This window comes from Triturus cristatus, chromosome 3_2 (genome assembly GCF_964204655.1).
Source record: "Triturus cristatus chromosome 3_2, aTriCri1.1, whole genome shotgun sequence".
Classification (NCBI taxonomy): Eukaryota; Metazoa; Chordata; class Amphibia; order Caudata; family Salamandridae; genus Triturus; species Triturus cristatus.
Genome location: NC_140584.1, coordinates 205,157,824 through 205,177,870, shown reverse-complemented (window position 1 = coordinate 205,177,870; position 20,047 = coordinate 205,157,824). Strand labels below are relative to the sequence as shown.

The following is a 20,047-nucleotide window of genomic DNA, read 5'->3' as shown; positions in this document are numbered from 1 at the left end:
TTCGCCCTTAGCAACTAGGATGAAATCAAGCGAGTCTAGCTCCATAGTACAGTATAGAATTGTGCTACGGAAGCAAGATTTTCCTATGTAAGGCTGATTTAAGAATATGAGGCAGCCAAAACTTTGAGTCCTGTGTTGACAGTTTATGAGTGGAATTATGGAATATTGAGATATACCGAGGTCGATATATACTTCTAAAATGTAAATAGATTTGCTTAAACAATAATAACAACAAATGTAGTCAATGTTAAGTAACAATGGGATCGAAAGGGTGTGAAATTCTGAATGTTTGAAAAAACATAAAGGTAGGTGTGTTATCATGAGATACAAAAGGAAAGTGTTTTAATAACTATTATAAATTATCTCGATTTTTTTGTAAAATGTTTATAGTGAAGAGACACAATATTAAATAATTTGTACAATATTATTGTTGGTCTTTCTTGGTAAAATAACAAAGAAGTGTTAAGGCTAACGTCAGTTATAGAAATTAAAAACGAGGGAAGTGTGTTGAAGTGCTTTTCTTCCTACAGATATCTTGAACACCACTTCCGCCGATTAGCGGTCTAGTGGTTTATGGGGGAGGATATAAGGAAGACGCTGTCCCGCCCGCGCAGCGGACGCGCGCCGCGGGCGCGCCGAAGGCGCGCACAAGGCAAGCCCGTCTGCGCCCGTCCGTGCCGAGGCCGGGCCTAGGGCCGGTCTCCCTGGCTCTTTGCCACCGGATGTAAGGTACTCCTATACTGGTAGGGAATTGCAGCGGTGGAATCTTAAAGACAAAGGTCTACAGTGTCACAAGTTGTTCCCGGGTTCCATCTATGATGCAAATGTTGCGGTCTATGGAAGATGTGGTTCCCTTATATGTAGGTCGTGTCTGGTTCAGCTCCCAGCTATTCTTAATCTCCCTACTCAAGACAGGGAACCGGCCCATGAAGTTTCCAAGACTGCCGCTACGGACATTAACTTAAATTGCGTCCTATTTAATGCTAGATCGCTCGTTAAACATTCAGTGGAATGCGCTCTCTTTTTGGAAAACAATAATGTTAAACTTGCTTTTATAACTGAGACCTGGCTGGATAGCACTTCAGGTCCTGACTTGGTGAAGGCCACTCCCTCCGGTTTTTGCTGCTACTCTCACGATCGTACTCATAAAAAGGGCGGAGGGCTCGCAGTCATATACCACGATTCTCTGACTCCACATTTCGTACCTATGCATGATCAAGGCTGCGAAGCCCTGTCTTTCAATATTGTATCAGCTCACTATAAACCCTTTAAAGGGATTCTAATATACCGCCCTCCAGGAAGTAAGACTGATTTTCTCAATTCTTTTAATATACTAATAGAAGAAGCTCTGTGTCAACAAACTTTTGTTATATTAGGAGACTTTAATTTCCATTTGGAAAAATTGGAGGACCCCGATACTGCCAGACTTAATAGTATTATGGCAGTAGGTGGCCTGGAACAATTGGTCTCCGTCCCTACCCACATAAAAGGTCATACCCTGGATGGGATCTTTTCTAACAGTTGTGACCTGGTCAATATCTCGGTTCACCCGATTTCCTGGTCCGACCATTCTACAATCACGTTTCAACTCAAACACGATATGAAGGGTCCCTCAGGTTTTACGGAGAAGAAGGAGATCACTACCAGAGCCTGGGGGAAAGTCAATGTTACACATCTTAAAACTGCCCTCATGGAAAATATGCCCATAGACGCACCTGATCCCGAAGTAGCCACTCGCTTGTTCAACAATTGGCTGGACAAGGCGTGCCTACTCGCAGCCCCCCCAAGAAAATGGATACCGAGAAGGGTCACACCTACGGCCCCCTGGTACTCAGATGAGCTCAGAGATAAGAAACTACTATGCAAAAAGGCTGAAAGACAGTGGCGTAAAAACTATTTAACGGCTGATAAAATAGACCTAAAATCAGTGACTGCGATTTATAAATCTTCCCTTCTGTTAGCCAAGAGGGAGTACTTTTCACTTCTAATCACTAAAGCCAAATCTGACTCGAAGGAGCTTTTTAAAACAGTCATCAGACTTTCTAACCCTAGGACGCCCAGCGGTCCAGTCGCACCAGACTTTTGCAACACGGTTGCCGATTTTTTTAAAACAAAAGTAGAAGCTATTTTTTCTTCTCTGTCTGACCAGGTTAATAAAAAGCATTCGGACTTCACCTTGAAGGCTCCTTCTCTCCCGGTCAGTACCCTGGATCAGTTCTCCCCTCTTAATTCAGAAGAAACAATGAATCTCATGAATAATATAAAATCAGGCTCCCCCAATGACCCCTGTCCTATAGGGATTATTAAACAGATCGCAGATATAACCTGTAGCGTTATAACCCCCCTTTTTAACAACATATTCTGTACCGCTACTTTTCCTAGCCCCTGGAAAAAGGCCTCTGTGCTCCCTCTCCTTAAGAAACAATCTCTAGACCCTAATGATCCAGCTAACTATCGCCCTATCTCCAGACTGCCCCTACCAGCCAAAATGCTTGAAAAAGCCATGAATAAACAACTCAGCGATTTCCTCCTATTGAACGATTCTTTGGATCACTCGCAATATGGCTTTAGATCTCACCACAGTACCGAGCTTGCCCTTATTAAATCTACTGAGGAGATCAGAGAAGCTCTGGACAAAGGCTGTAGCGCGTTGCTCGTCCTTTTGGACCTATCCGCGGCCTTTGACACCGTGCATCATAAAGTACTGCTCAATCGGTTGTCAGAGATTGGGATATCAGGACAAGCCTGGAAGTTGCTTGATTCCTTTTTAAAGGACAGACATCAAACAGTCGAAATAAATGGAGCCACATCTGAACCATTCTCTCTGCCTTGCAGGGTGCCGCAGGGCTCCTCCTTGAGCCCCACTCTTTTTAATATCTACGTGGCACCCCTGGCTGGCATCATCAGATCGTTTGGGTTCCAACTTACCTCCTACGCAGACGACACGCAAATTGTGCTGTCTGTGAGGGAGGGAGCTGAAAAGGAAACCGGATCTCGCTTCTCACAATGTATGCTTTCCATCTCCAGCTGGATGTCGGCTAATTGCCTTAAGCTTAACTCAGCTAAGACAGAGGTGGTGAGGTTTGGCAATAATCCTCGCATGTGGACACCTGATTGGTGGCCTGACTCACTAGGTCACTGCCCTGTGCCGTGTAAGAAAGCCAAAAACCTGGGAGTGGTAATCGATGACAAACTCTGTATGGGGGACCAGGTGAGCAGGGTCACCTCTGGTTGCGCTATGGTACTCAGAATGATCAAAAAAATCAGGCCATATCTTTCTGAGGGGTGTCTCCGCACAGTGGTGACCGCACTCATTTTATCCCGTCTTGACTATTGCAATAGTCTTTATGTTAACATGCAGTCACAACATCTACACAGACTGCAGGTTATTCAAAATGCAGCCGTTAGACTTCTGACCCTGACCCCCAGATGTGTGTCAGCTAAAAGAGATCTTAAGACACTGCATTGGCTCCCGATCCATCTGCGAGCCAGGTTCAAGGCTTCGTGTATAGTGTTCAGAGCCTTGAACGGGACAGGTCCGGAGTTTCTCAAAGACAAGTTTTCCTGGTACACTCCTTGCAGAATGCTCAGATCTACTGGAGCTAAGCTAGTGAACACTCCTTCTATCAAAAAGGTTAACTGGGGAGGTAGGAGCTTTGTTTATGGGGCCTCTAAAATCTGGAATGAGCTGCCTCTGAAGCTGAGATTGGCATCAGATCTTGGCTCCTTTAGGAAAGATCTTAAGACCTGGTTTTTCTCCCAGTTTTAGTTTCTCTCTTTAGTGCAGGCTATCATGTGCTCAGCGCCAGGACACCGCAAGGTAATCGCGCGCTTTATAAACCTCAGTAACATAACATAACATAACAAATCATCCATACTAGGTTAACCCTAAAGGAGAAAAATATGGGGAAAATATCCTAATATTACTTGGATTAGTGCAGTTGATTCAAAGATAGAAGAAAAACATATCTTCTATATTGTCGGATCTTACCTCAAGAAGGCAGTGGATTATTTGAGTGATGTATTTTCACACCTCAAAGCTTGGAGATCAAGACTTACATTGATTTGATGAGTGTGTATGCAAAATGGAACTGTAAAGTAACCTATGTTTCAAAAGTAGAAAGTTGAGACTTTTCTTTCTTTAACCAGTTAGTACAATTTCTGAAAATTACAGTGACGTACAATTTATCTGAATCCTTCTCTCCAGGTCAGATGGATAAACACATGCAGGAAATACAGGAGAAATCGGCATTGTTGGTGCAGAGACATTGGAGAGGGTACAGAGAAAGAAGGAATTTTCATAACCAGAAACAAGTGCTTAAACAGTATAAAGCAGCTGTCACAATCCAGAGAGCCGTAAGACCCACATTTTGCATCATTTGTCATACATAAACTTCTGCAACATTGAGGTTTCTTGTTTACAAGTTACTGAATCTGTTTATTTTGAAAACTGATGTTTTTCAAGAATTGAACAAATACTTTGCTTTGAATTCTGCTTCTATCGAGGTTGATGGCACATTTTTTTGGCCAAAAATGTCCCTAGCCATTTCTTTTTTCTTTTTTTAACGAAAAGCAGGTTTTTTTGGTAACTTACCAGTAATGTGGATATTCTGTTTATTGGTACTGTCAATTTGATTATCTTTTTTTTTTTAACAGGGGTTATCTCCCCCTCCCCTTTTCCGAACATGACTTGTCAGTTCTAATCCCTTCTCTCTCTAATCTTGCCCAGTCCTCACATTTCAATTCCCGCTACTTTGTCCACTTTAATTTCCTCCTGTTTAAAGTGAGTTACTTACCTTTATGTATTTTTTTGAATGGCTTTGTTTTATATGGCAGACCTTCTACTTTGATGGATATTGAAACACAGTTACCCTTGACCCGGTCACTCCACTCCGCACGGCCCCGTGTGCCCAGATTCTACTGCTGCTGCCTTCTTGGCCTCTCTTGCTGCCGCCTCTCCTGAAGGCCCCTGCTCTCCAGGCTTGCCCTCGCTCTCCCGCTCCGTCTTCCTGCTCTTTCCACCCCCCCTTCCGCTCCCCGCCGCTGCTGTCCTGCGGCCCCGCCCCCTTCTCTTGGCACCCGCTCCCCATTCACCGCCCCGCTCCCAGCTGCTCCTCCCTCCCACTTCGCCATATATGGCGGGGACCGCGCGTACGCGCAGCGGCCACGCACAGCGCCAAAGGCAAGCCCGTCTACACCCGGACCGCGCCCAGCGCCAGAACCCCTGGACCCCACCGGAGCCAGCCAACCCGACAGAGATACGACACCGCCACCCTCCACGCACTCAACACCGGCCGACAGCCAGCTTGCTACCAAGCCAACCCGAAACGCACCCACGGAGCATTCACCTGCCACGCCTGCAACTTCACCTACACCCGATCCTGCACCGCACCCACCAAGCCAGGCTCCAGCAACGACCACCTCAAGTGCATCTTGCTCAACACCCGCTCCATCCACAGGCACGCCGTTGAACTCTGGAACCTTCTCGACACAACATCACCAGACGTCGCCTTCCTCACAGAAACATGGATGAACGCCTCCTCAGCTCCCGACATCGCCATAGCCATCCCGGATGGCTACAAGTTGCCCGGAAGGACCGCGTCAACCAAGCCGGAGGAGGCATCGCCATCGTCCACAGAAACACTATCCGAATCACGACCAACTCCGACGACACCCTCACCGCCGCCGAACACCTTCACTTCCAGATACACACCGACCTCAAGACCACCCTCAGAGGCACCCTCGTCTACAGACCCCCGGGACCACGCACACAATTCAGCGAAGCCATCGCAAACTTCGTCAGCCCGCACGCCCTTACCTCCTCAGACTACATCCTCCTAGGAGACCTCAACTTCCACCTGGAGAACCACAATGACAGCAACACCGCCACCCTGTTGGACAACCTCGCCAACCTCGGACTCAAGCAACTGGTGAACACCACCACCCACATCGCCGGCCACACGCTTGACCCCATCTTCTCCTCCAGCAAGCACATCTCCTTCAGCCACTCCACCGGACTGCACTGGACAGACCACAGCTGCGTCCACTTCAACTTCAGGAGAACCACGACCCACAACCACCCTCAACAGGTTCCCTGCAGAAGCTGGAGCAAGATCACCGCCGACCAGCTCACCACCTCCCTCAGCCAGAACCCCCCCACCAACACGACGGACCCCAACGAAGCAGCCCGCAACCTCACACAGTGGCTCACCAACTGCGCCGAGGACCTTGCACCACTGAAGAACCCCCCCAGCCGACACGGCAGCAAGAAAGCCTCCTGGTTCACTAACGACCTCAAAGACTCCAAGAAAACCTGCCGTACCCTCGAGAAAGCCTGGCGCACCGACCAGACTACAGAAAACATGACAGCCCTCAAGAACGCCACCCGCAAACACCACCAACTGATTCGCACCACCAATAGGACCACATTCAAAGAACGACTGGACAACAACTCCCACAACAGCAAGGAACTCTTCAGCATCATCAAAGAGCTCTCCAGCCCAGCGCCTGCAACAACGACATCACACCCTCGCAGGACCTCCGCAAGATTGCCGACATACACAACAGTTTCGGCGCACAGACCGCGCACCCTACCACCGATCCGGCACCCCCCACCACCACCCTCCGCACCTGGACGACGGTCAACACCGAAGATACCACCCACACGATGAACACCATCCACTCCGGCTCCCCTACCGATCCCTGCCCACACCACATCTTCAACAAAGCCGACTCCATCATCGCACCCCAACTCAGGAACATCATCAACAGCTCCTTCGCATCCGCCACCTTCCCAGAGAGCTGGAAACACGCCGAGCTCAGCGCCCTCCTGAAGAAACCCACCGCGGACCCCACGGACCTCAAGAACTTCCACCCCATCTCGCTCCTCCCCTTTCCGGCCAAAGTCATCGAGAAGATCGTCAACAACTCTCCGCCTTCCTCGAGACCAACGGATCCCTCGACCCCTCGCAGTCCGGCTTCCGAGCAAACCACAGCACCGAGACCGCCCTCATCGCAGCCACCGACGACATCAGGTCCCTGCTCGACAACGGGGAAACAGCTGCCCTCATCCTCCTGGACCTCTCGGCAGCCTTCGACACCGTATGCCACCGCACCCTGATACAGCGCCTCAGCAACATCGGAATCCAAGGAAAGGCCTTGGAATGGATCATCTCGTTCCTCGCTGGCAGAACCCAGAGAGTCCGCCTTCCCCCGTTCCGGTCGGTGGCCACCGAAGTCATCTGCGGTGTCCCGCTAGGATCCTCGCTCAGCCCCACCCTCTTCAACGTCTACATGAGCCCCCTCGCAGCCATCGCACGCCAACACAACCTCAACATCATCTCCTACGCCGACGACACCCAGCTGATCCTCTCCCTCACCAACGACCCCGCCACAGCCAGAGCCAACCTCCAGGAAGGAATGAAAGACGTCGCGGAATGGATGAAGCTCAGCCGGCTGAAACTGAACTCAGATAAGACGGAAGTCCTCATCCTGGAAACATCCCCCTCCGCCTGGGACAACTCCTGGGGGCCCCCTGCCCTGGGCTCCGCTCCAAAGCCAACGGACCATGCTCGCAACCTGGGCTTCATCCTGGACTCCTCCCTCACGATGACCAAGCAAGTTAACGCCGTCTCGTCATCCTGCTTCAACACCCTGCGCATGCTCCGAAAGATCTTCCGGTGGATCCCCACCGACACCAGGAAGACGGTCACCCAGGCCCTCGTCACCAGCCGACTGGACTACGGAAACACCCTCTACGCTGGAACCACAGCCTAACTACAGAAAAGACTCCAGCGCATACAGAACGCCTCTGCACGTCTTATCCTGGACACCCCCCGCTTCAGCCACATCTCTCCCCAGCTGAGAGACCTGCACTGGCTCCCCATCAGCAAGAGGATCACGTTCAGACTCCTCACCCACGCACACAAGGCTTTCCACGACATGGGACCCACATACCTCAACAACCGCCTCACATTCTACACACCCACCCGCCACCTCCGCTCCGCCAGCCTCGCCCTCGCCACCGTCCCGCGCATCCGCAAGACCACCGCCGGAGGAAGATCCTTCTGCTACCTGGCGGCCAAGACATGGAACTCCCTCCCCACCCACCTACGACTGACCCAGAACCATCTCTCCTTCAGGAAACAGCTCAAGACCTGGCTCTTCGAGCAGTAGCGGATCCCCCTCCCCCCAGCGCCTTGAGACCCTACGGGTGAGTAGCGCGTTTTACAAATTCATTGATTGATTGATTGACCATCCTACTTTGTTAAACGCAACAACTCCTGACTGAATTTAGTATTGTGAATAAACTACCTGCTGTTTTCCTGTCGCGAAATCTCTGGCCAGTTGCTTTCTCTCTGTGTCTCATGTTCTTCTACCGAGCTTTCATGGTCAAAGTTTTGCAGCCGTCACATTTTCCTCTGGCCTACCCCTATGCCTTTAGTCCTTCACCCAGGTTGCTTACTAACCATTCTTCTCCTGTCTCATCTCACACATAATCTACATATATAATTGCAGTTTGTAGCCTCAATCAGTGATGTTTTTTTGGGAGAAGTCAGTCAGTGCAGATGCTACTTCAGCCTTTCACTTTAGCCTAATAGCCCGCTGCAGGGGCTTATAAAGAGGGAGATGGCTTTTTACAACCAGTATAGCGCTATGCAGAAGGGCTATAAGGGTGTTTGAACAATCGGCCCACAGAAGGTAGAATGTTCTAAATTAAAATTGGAGAAATTAAGTGAAACATTCTAATTAATTTTGGAGCGTAAGGCCTATGATAGCTATTATTGGCCCTGATCAATGTCATTGTCTTCAATAGCGCTCTCAACCTTCCAATGTTCTAATCTTAAACAAACAATTTAGACTTGGGTCATTTAAAGATAAAGTTTTCCCTCTTAGCATTGTAGATTACTTTTCTGCAATGGTAAATGGAAGTTTTGGCATCAGTGACAATAATATTTCATAGCCTCAAAGAAGCAATGGTTTCCTCGCGTTGCGAGCGGATTGAAACCTGGGATCATACCTTGATTTGGACTTTTGTGTTCAACTGCCATGGTGCTGCTCTGAAATATACAGGTTGCGTTTTCCACAGTTCACTAACAGGATGATAAATCAACAGTCATAGCCCCATAGTTAAGACTCCAGCAGCTAAATGTTAAACCAAGCGTGGTGGTACCTGTTTGTGGTGAGAGATTAGGAGTGCGTCAGTGGTGTAGGTTAGGAAAGCTGTTGCGTTGGTTTAGGTCACCCATAGTGTTGATCCAACTCTTCTTTAGGAGAGCACCCTGTGGTGAGTAGTCAGAAACTAATGGGTGAAACATCAATGATCTGTGTGCCATTGGAATTTCCTCAGTCTCTTTGAACAACTGGAAGTGCTGGTGGATTTAGATGGGAATGGAAGCCCTGATGATAACTTACTGGATCGGTTAGAAATGTTGGCCTTGTCACAGAGCTCGCAGATAGAAACAATAGCACAGGTTGCCTTTGATGTTTTTTTTTAAACGGTCTGAGAACAAAGCTAGAAGGTATAGGCTGTATCAAAACTGGTTTAGCATTTAAACCTTGTTCAGGTCCCTTTACAGAAATAGTTTCTTGCCATACTTTTGAAAAACAGATGCCATGATGGACATCCATCAACCAACGGTTTCTGCTATTCTTTTCCTGGTGCTGAGCACAAAGAGAGAAACAGGAGGAACTTTTAAGCAACCTTAGGAGGGCCAAATAGAATAACCAGTGAAAAAATATCACCAGTTAATGAATAGTGTATGAACTCGCCTGTCATGCTAGTGAAACACAAGGAGATAGTTATTACGGGCACAAGTGGGGATATATGGCAGTGAACCTGAATCTACCGTGTATAGTCTAATGTTCAGGACTCGTTCGAAAGAAAATACATAATTTAATGTAAATAAATCAAAGTTAAATGAAAGTGAATGACTGGCTCCTACCATACTGGTGTTGAACTAGACAACAACATGGACTGAAGCCATCCCTATTTCACATATAGTGTGGAATCACAAAGTAATATGTGAATAATTGGTTGTTGACATATGATTCCATACACACCTATCAACAGATTGTGCACATGACACATAATATAATTATAACAGCCAGTAGGAAGGAAAGTGTATTTCCATATCTGTGTGGTTCGCAGTGCCACACCAGTCAGAGCAAAATCTCCTCAAGGGACTGGTGTTTATTACTATGTATAACTGTTATGTTAATCAGATGTGGAAAGAACAATTGCTGGACGGAATGCTGAACAATGTCAAACGTTCACCCCAGGGCCTGAATCCATCGTTTTTTTGCTCGCCATGCCATTCCAGTTAGGACCCAGCCATTATGTGTATTTTTTTTGCTTTTTTGCCCTAAGTGGGAATGGTATTCCCAGATATGGGTACTGTGCTCACTATACCACTTGATTCAAGCTAGCCTGGCTGATGAGGGGTGATACCCCGAAACCGGTCCCAGGATGCTTGTTTCTGGTCCAGGGAGAACCTGGTCTGGCAGTGTGGGCTGGACTGTTCTTATTGGGAGCAAGGTCAAGACTGGTTTGCATATTGCTGTGTCCAAACTGGAGTGGCATGGTGAGCAAAAAAAGAAATGGATTTAACCCAGATCTCTGTCTAGGGGTTATGTTTGATTTGTTCTGCATTCCATTCATCATTTGTGTGTTTTTTAAACAGATGATAAATGGCATTTATCAGTGTACAATCACATATCAAGAACGGGTCAAATCACAGGTTTTAAAAATGTACATTCAAACATGCACATAATATTGTTTATGATAACAAGAGGTTGGAAGCAACGCTAAATGTTGACCCATGAGTCACATCAGCAGTGGCATTGAAGTTCATGTGACTGTCAGTTGGAAGGGAATTATACTTATGTAGCTGTTTTTGTTGCAAAACCTGGAGAAAAACTCTTAATAACTGAAACACGCAAATCATTTGGCACAAGCATAATCTTAAATATAGGGGAGTTATCACCCGTTAGTGCACAATTAGATATCATACACAAAGAAGAAAAGGAATAGAGTCACTGAAATTGAGCCCACACCTTTGCATTGACATAGAATATTGTATAAATTAACAGTAGGTTGCACACAAGGATGATTCAGCTTGAGTCCTGACTGTGTAGGCATGAAATCGAAGTTTCATTGTTAACTATCAATTGTAATGGAATAATTGAAATATAAATATTATATCCATAGACACAGCAAACATTGTACAGACCGTCTCATGTGTATTTAACTATTTCATACATTTATTTTTGTGTGCAGGTTCTGAGATTTTTGGAAAAACGAAGGCGGTTCAGGGAGGCGTACTTACCATGGGAAGGACCAAAAGAAATCTCAGATGCACAAAGGACTGAACTGCAACAAAAAGTTGACAATTATCTCAAATTACATCCGGTGTGTATAACACGTTTTCCAATCTTAAAGACACTCAACATATACATCTGTAGTCATCAATATTTATCTGGTAAATTAGTTGTTTGATACACGTGTGCCCATTTTGCAGAACAAGGATTTGTTATGTTGGTTAGTAGAGGTTTTCCGCCAAAAATGGACATCCATTAAATAAAGTCATCTAGTTTCTTGATGTCTCATGTTTTTATAAAGTCTTTACTTTTCTTCTGTATGTGCATGATGTTGATTATTTTCCAAAGAAAGTGCTATTAAACACTTTGTTAATTGTCGTTTTTAGGTTACTGAACTGTCGGAGGAGAGGAGTAAAGAGCTTCATCTTCGAGCTCAGAAAACTCTTGGACAGTACCTGCTAAAGAGGAAACTTGAGCAAAAGTCTGCAAACCGCAGAGAGGCTTTGCTGGTCCAAGTCAGCACAGATATACAAATGCTATACAGTATGTAGAATGTATTTTTTTTTGTTTTTTGTGAAGGTTTGGACGTTTGGTTCTACTGAACACAAAGCCCTTAGCAGATTTCTCATCTTTAAAATATCCCATTCACAGGATGGGACTCTAGAAATATTTTGCACACTGTCACAGCACCAGATGGGATACAGCCTGTGTCCAAGGGTATGGCAAAATCTAGTAGGTACATGTTGCCACCTCAGACAACTCTTCAGTTCACAGGGTTAAGCCATCTAGATTTCACAGGTAGCCACCACCATTTGAGTGATCATACAAGTTTGAATTTTGTTTGCTAGTTTTTCTTTTTTAAATCTTATTTTGCATTTGCTTCGATTCTGTGCCAAAGGATAATATAACTGAAAATGTGTTAGCACTGTATGTGTTGCTTGAAAGTTCAGCCAGGAAAAATAATAGAAGTCAAAGTCTTGACATAACTCTCAGTCTCCCAGACACAGCATTCCTCTAAAGATTGTCTCTTTCTGGGTTATGTTCACCAACCATAGCTAATTCTGATGCCATTTGGTGAACAGCTCTGAGAGTGGGCTTGTAGTCCGATATCTAATGTGGAGAGAGCCTTGGCTCTTGTGCAGGCATATTCCTAAATGGTGGAATTGGAGTCCTGTAAAAGAGAGATCCTGTTTTTTATAATCCAATTGAGAGAGCAGTGGCTGCTTCATTCTCCACCTTGCCTGTTCCATAGTGGAAATCTATGATGGCAGCACCGGAATGTTTTGCAAGAATGCATACGCTTAATGTATATATGAGCTCATGGAAGTGGTTGTGAGGTGCTAGGTGAGGAATAATGTTGTTGCACAAGGCTTTAACTTGTGAAGCAGGGCTGGGTTGTTCTAGGGGACTTGATGGTCCTGGATCACCAGCTTCTGCTACCTTCGCTGATGTTGACCCAGACCTCATCACCCTGCTCACCACCCAAAAAATGTGTGCCTTCTTGGGTAAGTAAATGATGCTCCTGCTGTGACCACCCTGAGGAACATTATTATAGGTGACTGGGCCTGCCTTTTGCACAATGCACATTCCTTGATGTTGAGTAGCAAGGTGATAAGTGAGGGCCTGGCAGGAATCTTGCTGAAATTACAGGATGCAAGTGATCTGCACTCTAGATGATATTTAACTCCATTTGCCAAGAGACTCCTTTACATTTGTCATGGCTTTTAACAATCTCATTGTGGCGGATATATGAGAAATGCCAACTTCGGTGCCTGGTACATGTAGGTTTGAGTTAGGCAGATATAAATAGTTGTAAATTGTGAATCATCTGTGGAATCTTCTCCGATAATTCATGCAGCTTTTGGTAGCGGACCTCCTACTGCTTTCCCAGTTTTGCTTTCCCAGCTTTGCCTCTAGTGAGACAATCCAAAAGGGAAGATGATATGTCAGAAAGGTTTTGCTTCTTGCTCTTTGGCTTTGAATTCTGTGAATACTTTTGGTGACTAGATACCAGTTTTCATTGTGGCAGATGGTAGAGAGAGCAGTCGACTTTGGCCTAATGGCCAGGCAGCTGGTTTAGGACAAAAGTTGGCTGATGGTATGAATTTACCAAAACACAATTGTACATTTATTGGTTGATATTATAAACTCAACATTCTGATAGTAGACCTACCTTAGTGGTCACAAGTTTGGGGTGGAGAGTGCATGTCTGTATTTTCTGGTAATACATGTATTTTCGTACTTGAACGGGTGGCTATCGAAGGATGTCTTCCATGAAACATTATTGCTAGCTCTTCTTACACAAGCTAGAACTTTCTGTGAGCTCTCTAAAATATGCCAACCAGGGAAATTAAACATACTGGTTGGTGGATTACACTTCTTCATTAATCCATTTTTGCTGAGGGAAGAGGTTTCAAAGCATACCAATACAAGGTTTCTATATGTTCGAGGCATATGAGCTGCAGATTACACACTGTGCATAGATCGCCATCTGGTGTTGGGCTCGGATGTTGCAGTTGTTTTTCTCTTGGAAAGTCTTTGGAAGTCACGAGGTATGTGACTCCTCCTTTGGATCATATTGCGCATGGGCTTCGGCTCCATCCTCAGATTGTTTTTTTTCCGCCATTGGGCTCGGATGTGTTCTTCGCCGCTCCAGTTCGGAACCGTTCCAGTTTTCCTGTTCGGCGCGCAATCCTCACCCCTTCGACGGTATTGTCTCGATCGCGTTCTCCACACTCGACGCGACTCTCAACAATCTAAGTCTTCGATTCCGGTCGTCGACGAAGGCCTTCGGGCCTACCTTGGCTCCTGTCCATGGAAAGGACGCCATTTAAAAAGTGTCCTCGATGTGGGTCGAAGTTCCCCCACACCGATCTCCATGAGGTGTGAAACCTCTGCCTCTCTCCAGAACATGAGGCATGGGATTGTCCAGCTTGCGCCTCCTTCCAATCGAAGAAGACGATCCGGGACCGACGAGTAAGGAGAACAATGGCTCACTCGTCGACTTCGATCCCCGACGACATCTTCGAAGAAGGCGTTGATGTTCCGGAACAAAAGCACACCGAAGAGGGCCTCGTCAGTGCCTCCGAAGCTGACGACTCCGACGTCGAGGACATCACTCCGGCAAAGAGGGGCGTGAGTACAGACGTCAACCCCTGCCCTAAACCCCCCTCCACGCCATTGAAAAAGGATTCGGTCATGCCTTCGGGCCTGGGTATGCACCAAAAGACTGCTTCCCATACCTCGCTTCCAGGCCCGGTTAAGAAGCCCATCAAGCCTTCAGGCAGCTCGGGCTCGAGCCTGCCTACCCTCGGTGCCGAAAAAATCTCACCGGCACCGAAAAAGAAAACGCCCCATTCCTCGTCTGTGCCGAACTTGACACCGAAGCTCTCGGCGCCGAAGACTGGCATCGGCTCCTCGGCACCGATAACATCCTCTGAGCCGAGCAAGTAGCCGAAAAGCCTCGACTCCCAAACCTCGAAGCTGAAACCCACCTCGGAACCGAGGAAGTCAAAAGACACTCCTAAACCCCACGGTTCCAAACCAAGAACCAGTGCCAAATCGACGCCTAAGAAACCCACGGCTCTGACTCCATCGGCACCCAAGGATCTGCCCCTTACAGAGGAACTGTTTCGACCCGAGCCTTACCAAAAAACCCTCGTAAAGGATCCAAAGACTGGGCATTTGACGTTTAGCACCAACAAAAAGATCACTGGACAAGCCTGCACCAGCTCCACCACCAAAAAGGAGAGACTTTGCCACCTCCCCTTTAAGGATTCCTTCACCTCCTCCTCCTCCTCCACCTCCTTCTCCTTCGCCTCCTCCTCCTCCGCCTCCCCCACCCCATCATTCTCCCACACCATCTCCAGATGAGGATGATGATGACATCCCCTATGACACAGGGGACGGAGCGGATGACCATCCAATAGGGGACCCTACTCCTACGGGCTCCCCCGACCCATGGGACGACTACAACATTCTAGACGTCCCTAACGTCCCGCAGGACGATCTTTACCCTTCTAGACCCTCCCCCCCCCCAGAGGACACCATGGGCTTTAACCAGCTACTCCATAGGGCTGCCCACTACCACGGGGTTGATCTCCACACAGACCCCGTAGAGGAGGACTTCCTCTTAGATACATTTGACACTGCACAGAGGTCCACCTCAATTCTGCTGATGCTTAAAGGGGTTTTCTGATGGATACATCTGCCAGTGGATTCCTCACCTTGTGAATATCCCCTGCGCCAGCAACATTCGGAAACTTTTGTAGCAGTCCACGCCGATGGGGTCGAAGATGACGTCACAGAGGCACGGCTCCGCTCGCGACTCCACTGACGTCACCGGCTCCATAAGAAGACCTCGTCGGCGTGATGACGTCAGTTCCCTTTTTTCCGCGCCGACGACGCCAACGGATTTCGGGAATCGTTACTGGTAGCTTTACCTGTTACTTTGTGTTTATTCCGAAGTTTCTCTGTCTTTCTTCGAGAATGTCGGCAAGGAAGTCTGGTTTCAAGCCTTGTCATGAATGTGGCAAACACATGTCCATTACTGATCCGCATGACGACTGCGTTTGGTGTTTGTCATCGGACCACGATGTTGAAGGATGTTCGTGTTGCAGGAAGATGAGCTCAAAGGCTCTTAAGGAAAGAGAGGCAAAGCTCTTTATCGCCCGGATGAAGAGAAAGGAGAAAAGAGGTAGAAGAAGATCCAGGTCGAGGTCGAGGTCGGCTTCCAAGTCGACGTCGGGACATGCTTCAAAGAGCAAGAAGCATAAGAAGAAAAGGAGGCATTCGTCTCATCACAAGGCCTCGACGTCGAAGTCTAAATCACCTGCTCGGCGTCGAAGGGAGTCAGTGTCTCCTTCTCCTGTTCCGGCTTCGCCTCCCGTTCCATCTTCTCCTGTGTTTTCTCCGGCTCCGGCTGATTCGCCGGTGCCGGCGTCCTCTCCGGCGCCGATGGCTTCTCCAGGTCCTGCAGGTCCTTCGGCTCCGTCTCCGACTCCGGCCCAGGATGAGGATGATCAGGCTCCGGGTGAGTCTGTGACGCCGCAAGTTCCACCGTCGGCGCCGGCAGGCCCGAGTCCAGTGTTACCTGACCAGTATCCAGCTTTCCCTAATCCAGGTCAGGACCCCTCGCAGTATCTCAATGCGATGTATGGGGTGTTCTCACGGGCCATGTATTCCTCTGGTGCACCTATGGGTCCGATGGGTCCGATGGCTTTTAATCTGGGAGTGCCGCAGGTTTATCCTCAAGCACCGTTTATGCCTTTCTTCCCAGCGGCGCCGTCTTGGCAGATGCCGGCGCCGAAAACATCGACGCCGCTTCCCTCTTCACCGGCGCCGACTCGACTTCGTTCGACGCCGGCTGCTCCAGCTGATCCACGTTCGACGCCTCTGCCGGCGCCGTCGGATTCGATCACGGCGCCGCCGACGCCGCAGGTGCGGATCCGTTCCAGGAGAGAGGCGCAGAGAGTGCTGGAGGAGAGGAGCTATCTTATGGATGAGGCTGAAGAGGGAGAATTAGTCGAATCCGATGAGGTGTTTGACGAATTGAAGGAGGCAAGTGGGTTGGATTTGTCTCCGGAGTGGGAGATCACTCCTCCTTCAGATGAACCTTCTAAAGACGCGGCTCCTTATCATGCTGTGATAAGAAAGGCTGCAGAGTTGTTGGACCTTCAATTGCCATCTGTTGAGTTCAAGTCTAATATCTTGACTGAGGTGTTGCACTCTCCAACTGCGGTGTCGGAGCCACTGTTGCCTTTTAATGAAGCAATATTGGAGCCTGTGTTGGATGTGTGGCGCAAGCCTTTTTCGGCTCCTGCGGTGTCCAAGGTGGTTGCAAGGAGATATAGGGTGGCTCCGGGGGATCCTGAGTTTTTGTCATCACACCCTTCACCTGAAAGTCTGGTCGTTCAGGCTGCTTGTTCTGGACGTTCAAAAGGTGCGTTTCCTCAGGTCCCAGGGGACAGAGAGGCCAAGAAGGTGGACCAATCGGCCAAGAAAGTCTTTTCTTCAGCCAGTATGGCATTAAAGTCTTCTAATGCGACTTGTTTATTGGGGCGCTATATCCATGCGCTTATGGATTCAGCTAAAAAGTTGGCACCGAAGCTGTCGGAGGTGGATAGGGCAGGCTTCAGTGAAGTACTGTCGGATGCCCAGGCGGCTGCTCGCCAGGTTATACAGAGTGGCTTGGATACAGCAGACTCAGTTGCCAGGGTCATAGGGTCTTCAGTTGCCACCAGGAGGGGAGCATGGCTTAAGTCCTCCGAATTTTCTTCGGATGTCCAGTCGACCTTGTTGGACTTACCTTTTGATGGGTCTGGTCTGTTTGGGAAGAAGGCTGATGCTGCTCTCGAGCGCTTCAAAGAAAGTAAGGCTACGGCGAGGTCGTTGGGCCTTCAATCCCAGCCGAGAGGTACTTTCAAGAGGTACAGAGGTTTTGGAAGGGCGAGTTTTCGTTCTTATAGACCAGTCCAGCAGCAGCAGCAGCAGCAGCAGCAGCAAAGCTCCAAGGGATATAGAGGAAGGCTTAGGGGTCGCTCACGTGGCCGTCAACTCTCCTCCTCCTCTTCCTCTTCTTCAGCCCCTCCCACCACCGCAAAACAGCCCTAGATTCGACATTCCGGATCATGCTGGTCCTGTGGGGGGCCGGCTTACCCATTTTCTACAAGATTGGGAATCGGTTACTACAGACCTTTGGGTTCTGGATCTTGTAGAAAATGGGTACGCCCTTCCCTTTCGGGAATTCCCTCCAGTTTACCCTCCTTGCCAAGGTGCTTGCTCGGAGGACCACCGTCTTCTCCTGCAGGAAGAAGTCCTGAAGTTGTTTCAGAAAGGGGCGATAGAGGTGGTTCCGGAGCAGGAGAGGGGTCAGGGATGCTACTCCCGGTATTTTCTGATCCCGAAGAAGGACGGCAGATTGCGTCCGATTCTAGACCTCAGAATCCTGAACTTTTACCTGAAACAGGAGAAGTTCAAGATGCTCACCCTTGCGCAGGTTCTTCAGGCGCTGAATCAGGAGGACTGGATGGTGTCGCTCGACTTGCAGGATGCGTATTTTCACATCCCCATCCTGAAGTCGCACAGGAAGTATCTCCGTTTCACGGTAGGGTCGCAACATTATCAGTTTGCGGTCCTTCCGTTTGGTCTTACTTCGGCACCTCGGGTCTTCACAAAGGTGATGGCAGTGGTGGCAGCCCATCTCAGAAGATCGGGAATTTCGGTTTTCCCTTATTTGGACGACTGGCTGATCAAGGCGGAGTCGTCGGAGAAGGTGCTGTGTCATCTGCAGGATACAACTCGGCTGTTGTACAGATTGGGTTTTTCGATCAATGTGCCCAAATCTCACCTGGTGCCCTCTCAGCGCAACCTGTTCATAGGTGCGGTACTGGACACTACTGTGTGTCGAGCATTCCCTCCTCCTCAAAGGATTCTCGACATACAGGAAATGATTCCTTTGTTTTTCAGCGGAGCGGTTGTTCCAGTTCTGAAGGTCCTTCGCCTGCTCGGTCTGTTCGCTTCCTGCATACTGTTGGTCAACCATGCACGCTGGCACATGAGGGCGCTCCAGTGGTGCCTCCGCAAGCAGTGGTATCAGCACAAGGGAGATCTCAGGGAGTCTGTGAGGATCTCCAGAGAAGCTGCAGCGGAGATGTCTTGGTGGAGCGTGGAGGGCAATCTGTCCCAAGGGAAGCCCTTCCATCTACCTCCATCGGTGGCCACGGTGATAACGGATGCATCCACCTTAGGGTGGGGTGCTCATCTGGGGGATCTGGAGATCAAGGGTCTTTGGTCTCCAGAGGAAAGGTTGCTTCACATCAACCTTTTGGAGTTACGGGCGATACGCTTGGCGCTCAAGGCCTTCCTCCCTTCCCTTCGCGGTCAGTCTGTTCAGGTTCTGACGGACAACACTACCGCGATGTGGTATATAAACAAGCAGGGAGGAGTGGGGTCTCTTTGTCTGTGCAGAGAGGCCCTGCGTCTATGGTCCTGGGCTCAGGACCATCGGATTTGTCTGATGGCAAATCATCTGGCCGGGGTGCTGAACGTTCGTGCGGACAGTCTCAGTCGGCAGTTCTCTGCCGACCACGAGTGGAGGCTCCATCCGGAGGTAGTTCGTCACGTCTTTCGGACGTGGGGAACTCCTCGGGTGGATCTGTTTGCCACTTTCGAGAACGCGCACTGCCTGTCATTCTGCAGTCTCCAGTATCCGATGCAGGGGGCGTTGGGAGACGCGTTTCAGTTGAGTTGGGGCTCTCGACTCCTTTACGCGTTTCCTCCCATACCCTTGATTCCTCGGGTTCTGAGGAAGGTTCGCCAAGACCGGGCCCAAGTTATATTGATCGCCCCGGATTGGCCAAGAAGGGTGTGGTACACAGATCTTCTCCACCTCTCCTCGTGCCCTCCGCTCCGTCTCCCTCTGAGGGCAGACCTCCTCTCGCAGTCGGAGGGGCAGGTTCTACACCCCCACCTCCGGAGCTTACACCTTCATGCCTGGAGATTGAACGGGGCAACCTGAATTCTTTCTCTCTCCCGTCAGATGTGGTGGATGTTATTTTATCGGCCAGGCGACACTCCACCAAATCCATATACTCCTATAGATGGTCTAAATTCGTTCTCTGGTGCGGAGAGAGGTCAATTGATCCCTTGAAGGCTCGTTTGTCTAATATTTTACAGTTTGCCCTTTCACTTGCTCAGCAAGGCTTTGCTGTGGCTACTGTAAAAGGAT

At 48.7% G+C, this 20,047-nt stretch overlaps 1 protein-coding gene across 7 annotated transcripts in view; it reads left to right on the top strand.

The window, feature by feature from the left end:
* The window catches only part of IQCB1 (IQ motif containing B1), a 242,569-nt gene that overhangs the window by 198,351 nt on the left and 24,171 nt on the right, over window positions 1–20,047 (top strand). For all 7 annotated transcript variants that reach the window (XM_085647522.1, XM_085647521.1, XM_085647524.1 and 4 more), the window contains 3 exons: window positions 4,208–4,356; window positions 11,279–11,410; window positions 11,706–11,862. In XM_085647522.1, coding sequence (XP_085503648.1) covers window positions 4,208–4,356; window positions 11,279–11,410; window positions 11,706–11,862 — 438 coding nt within the window. The remainder of the gene's footprint in view (window positions 1–4,207; window positions 4,357–11,278; window positions 11,411–11,705; window positions 11,863–20,047) is intronic.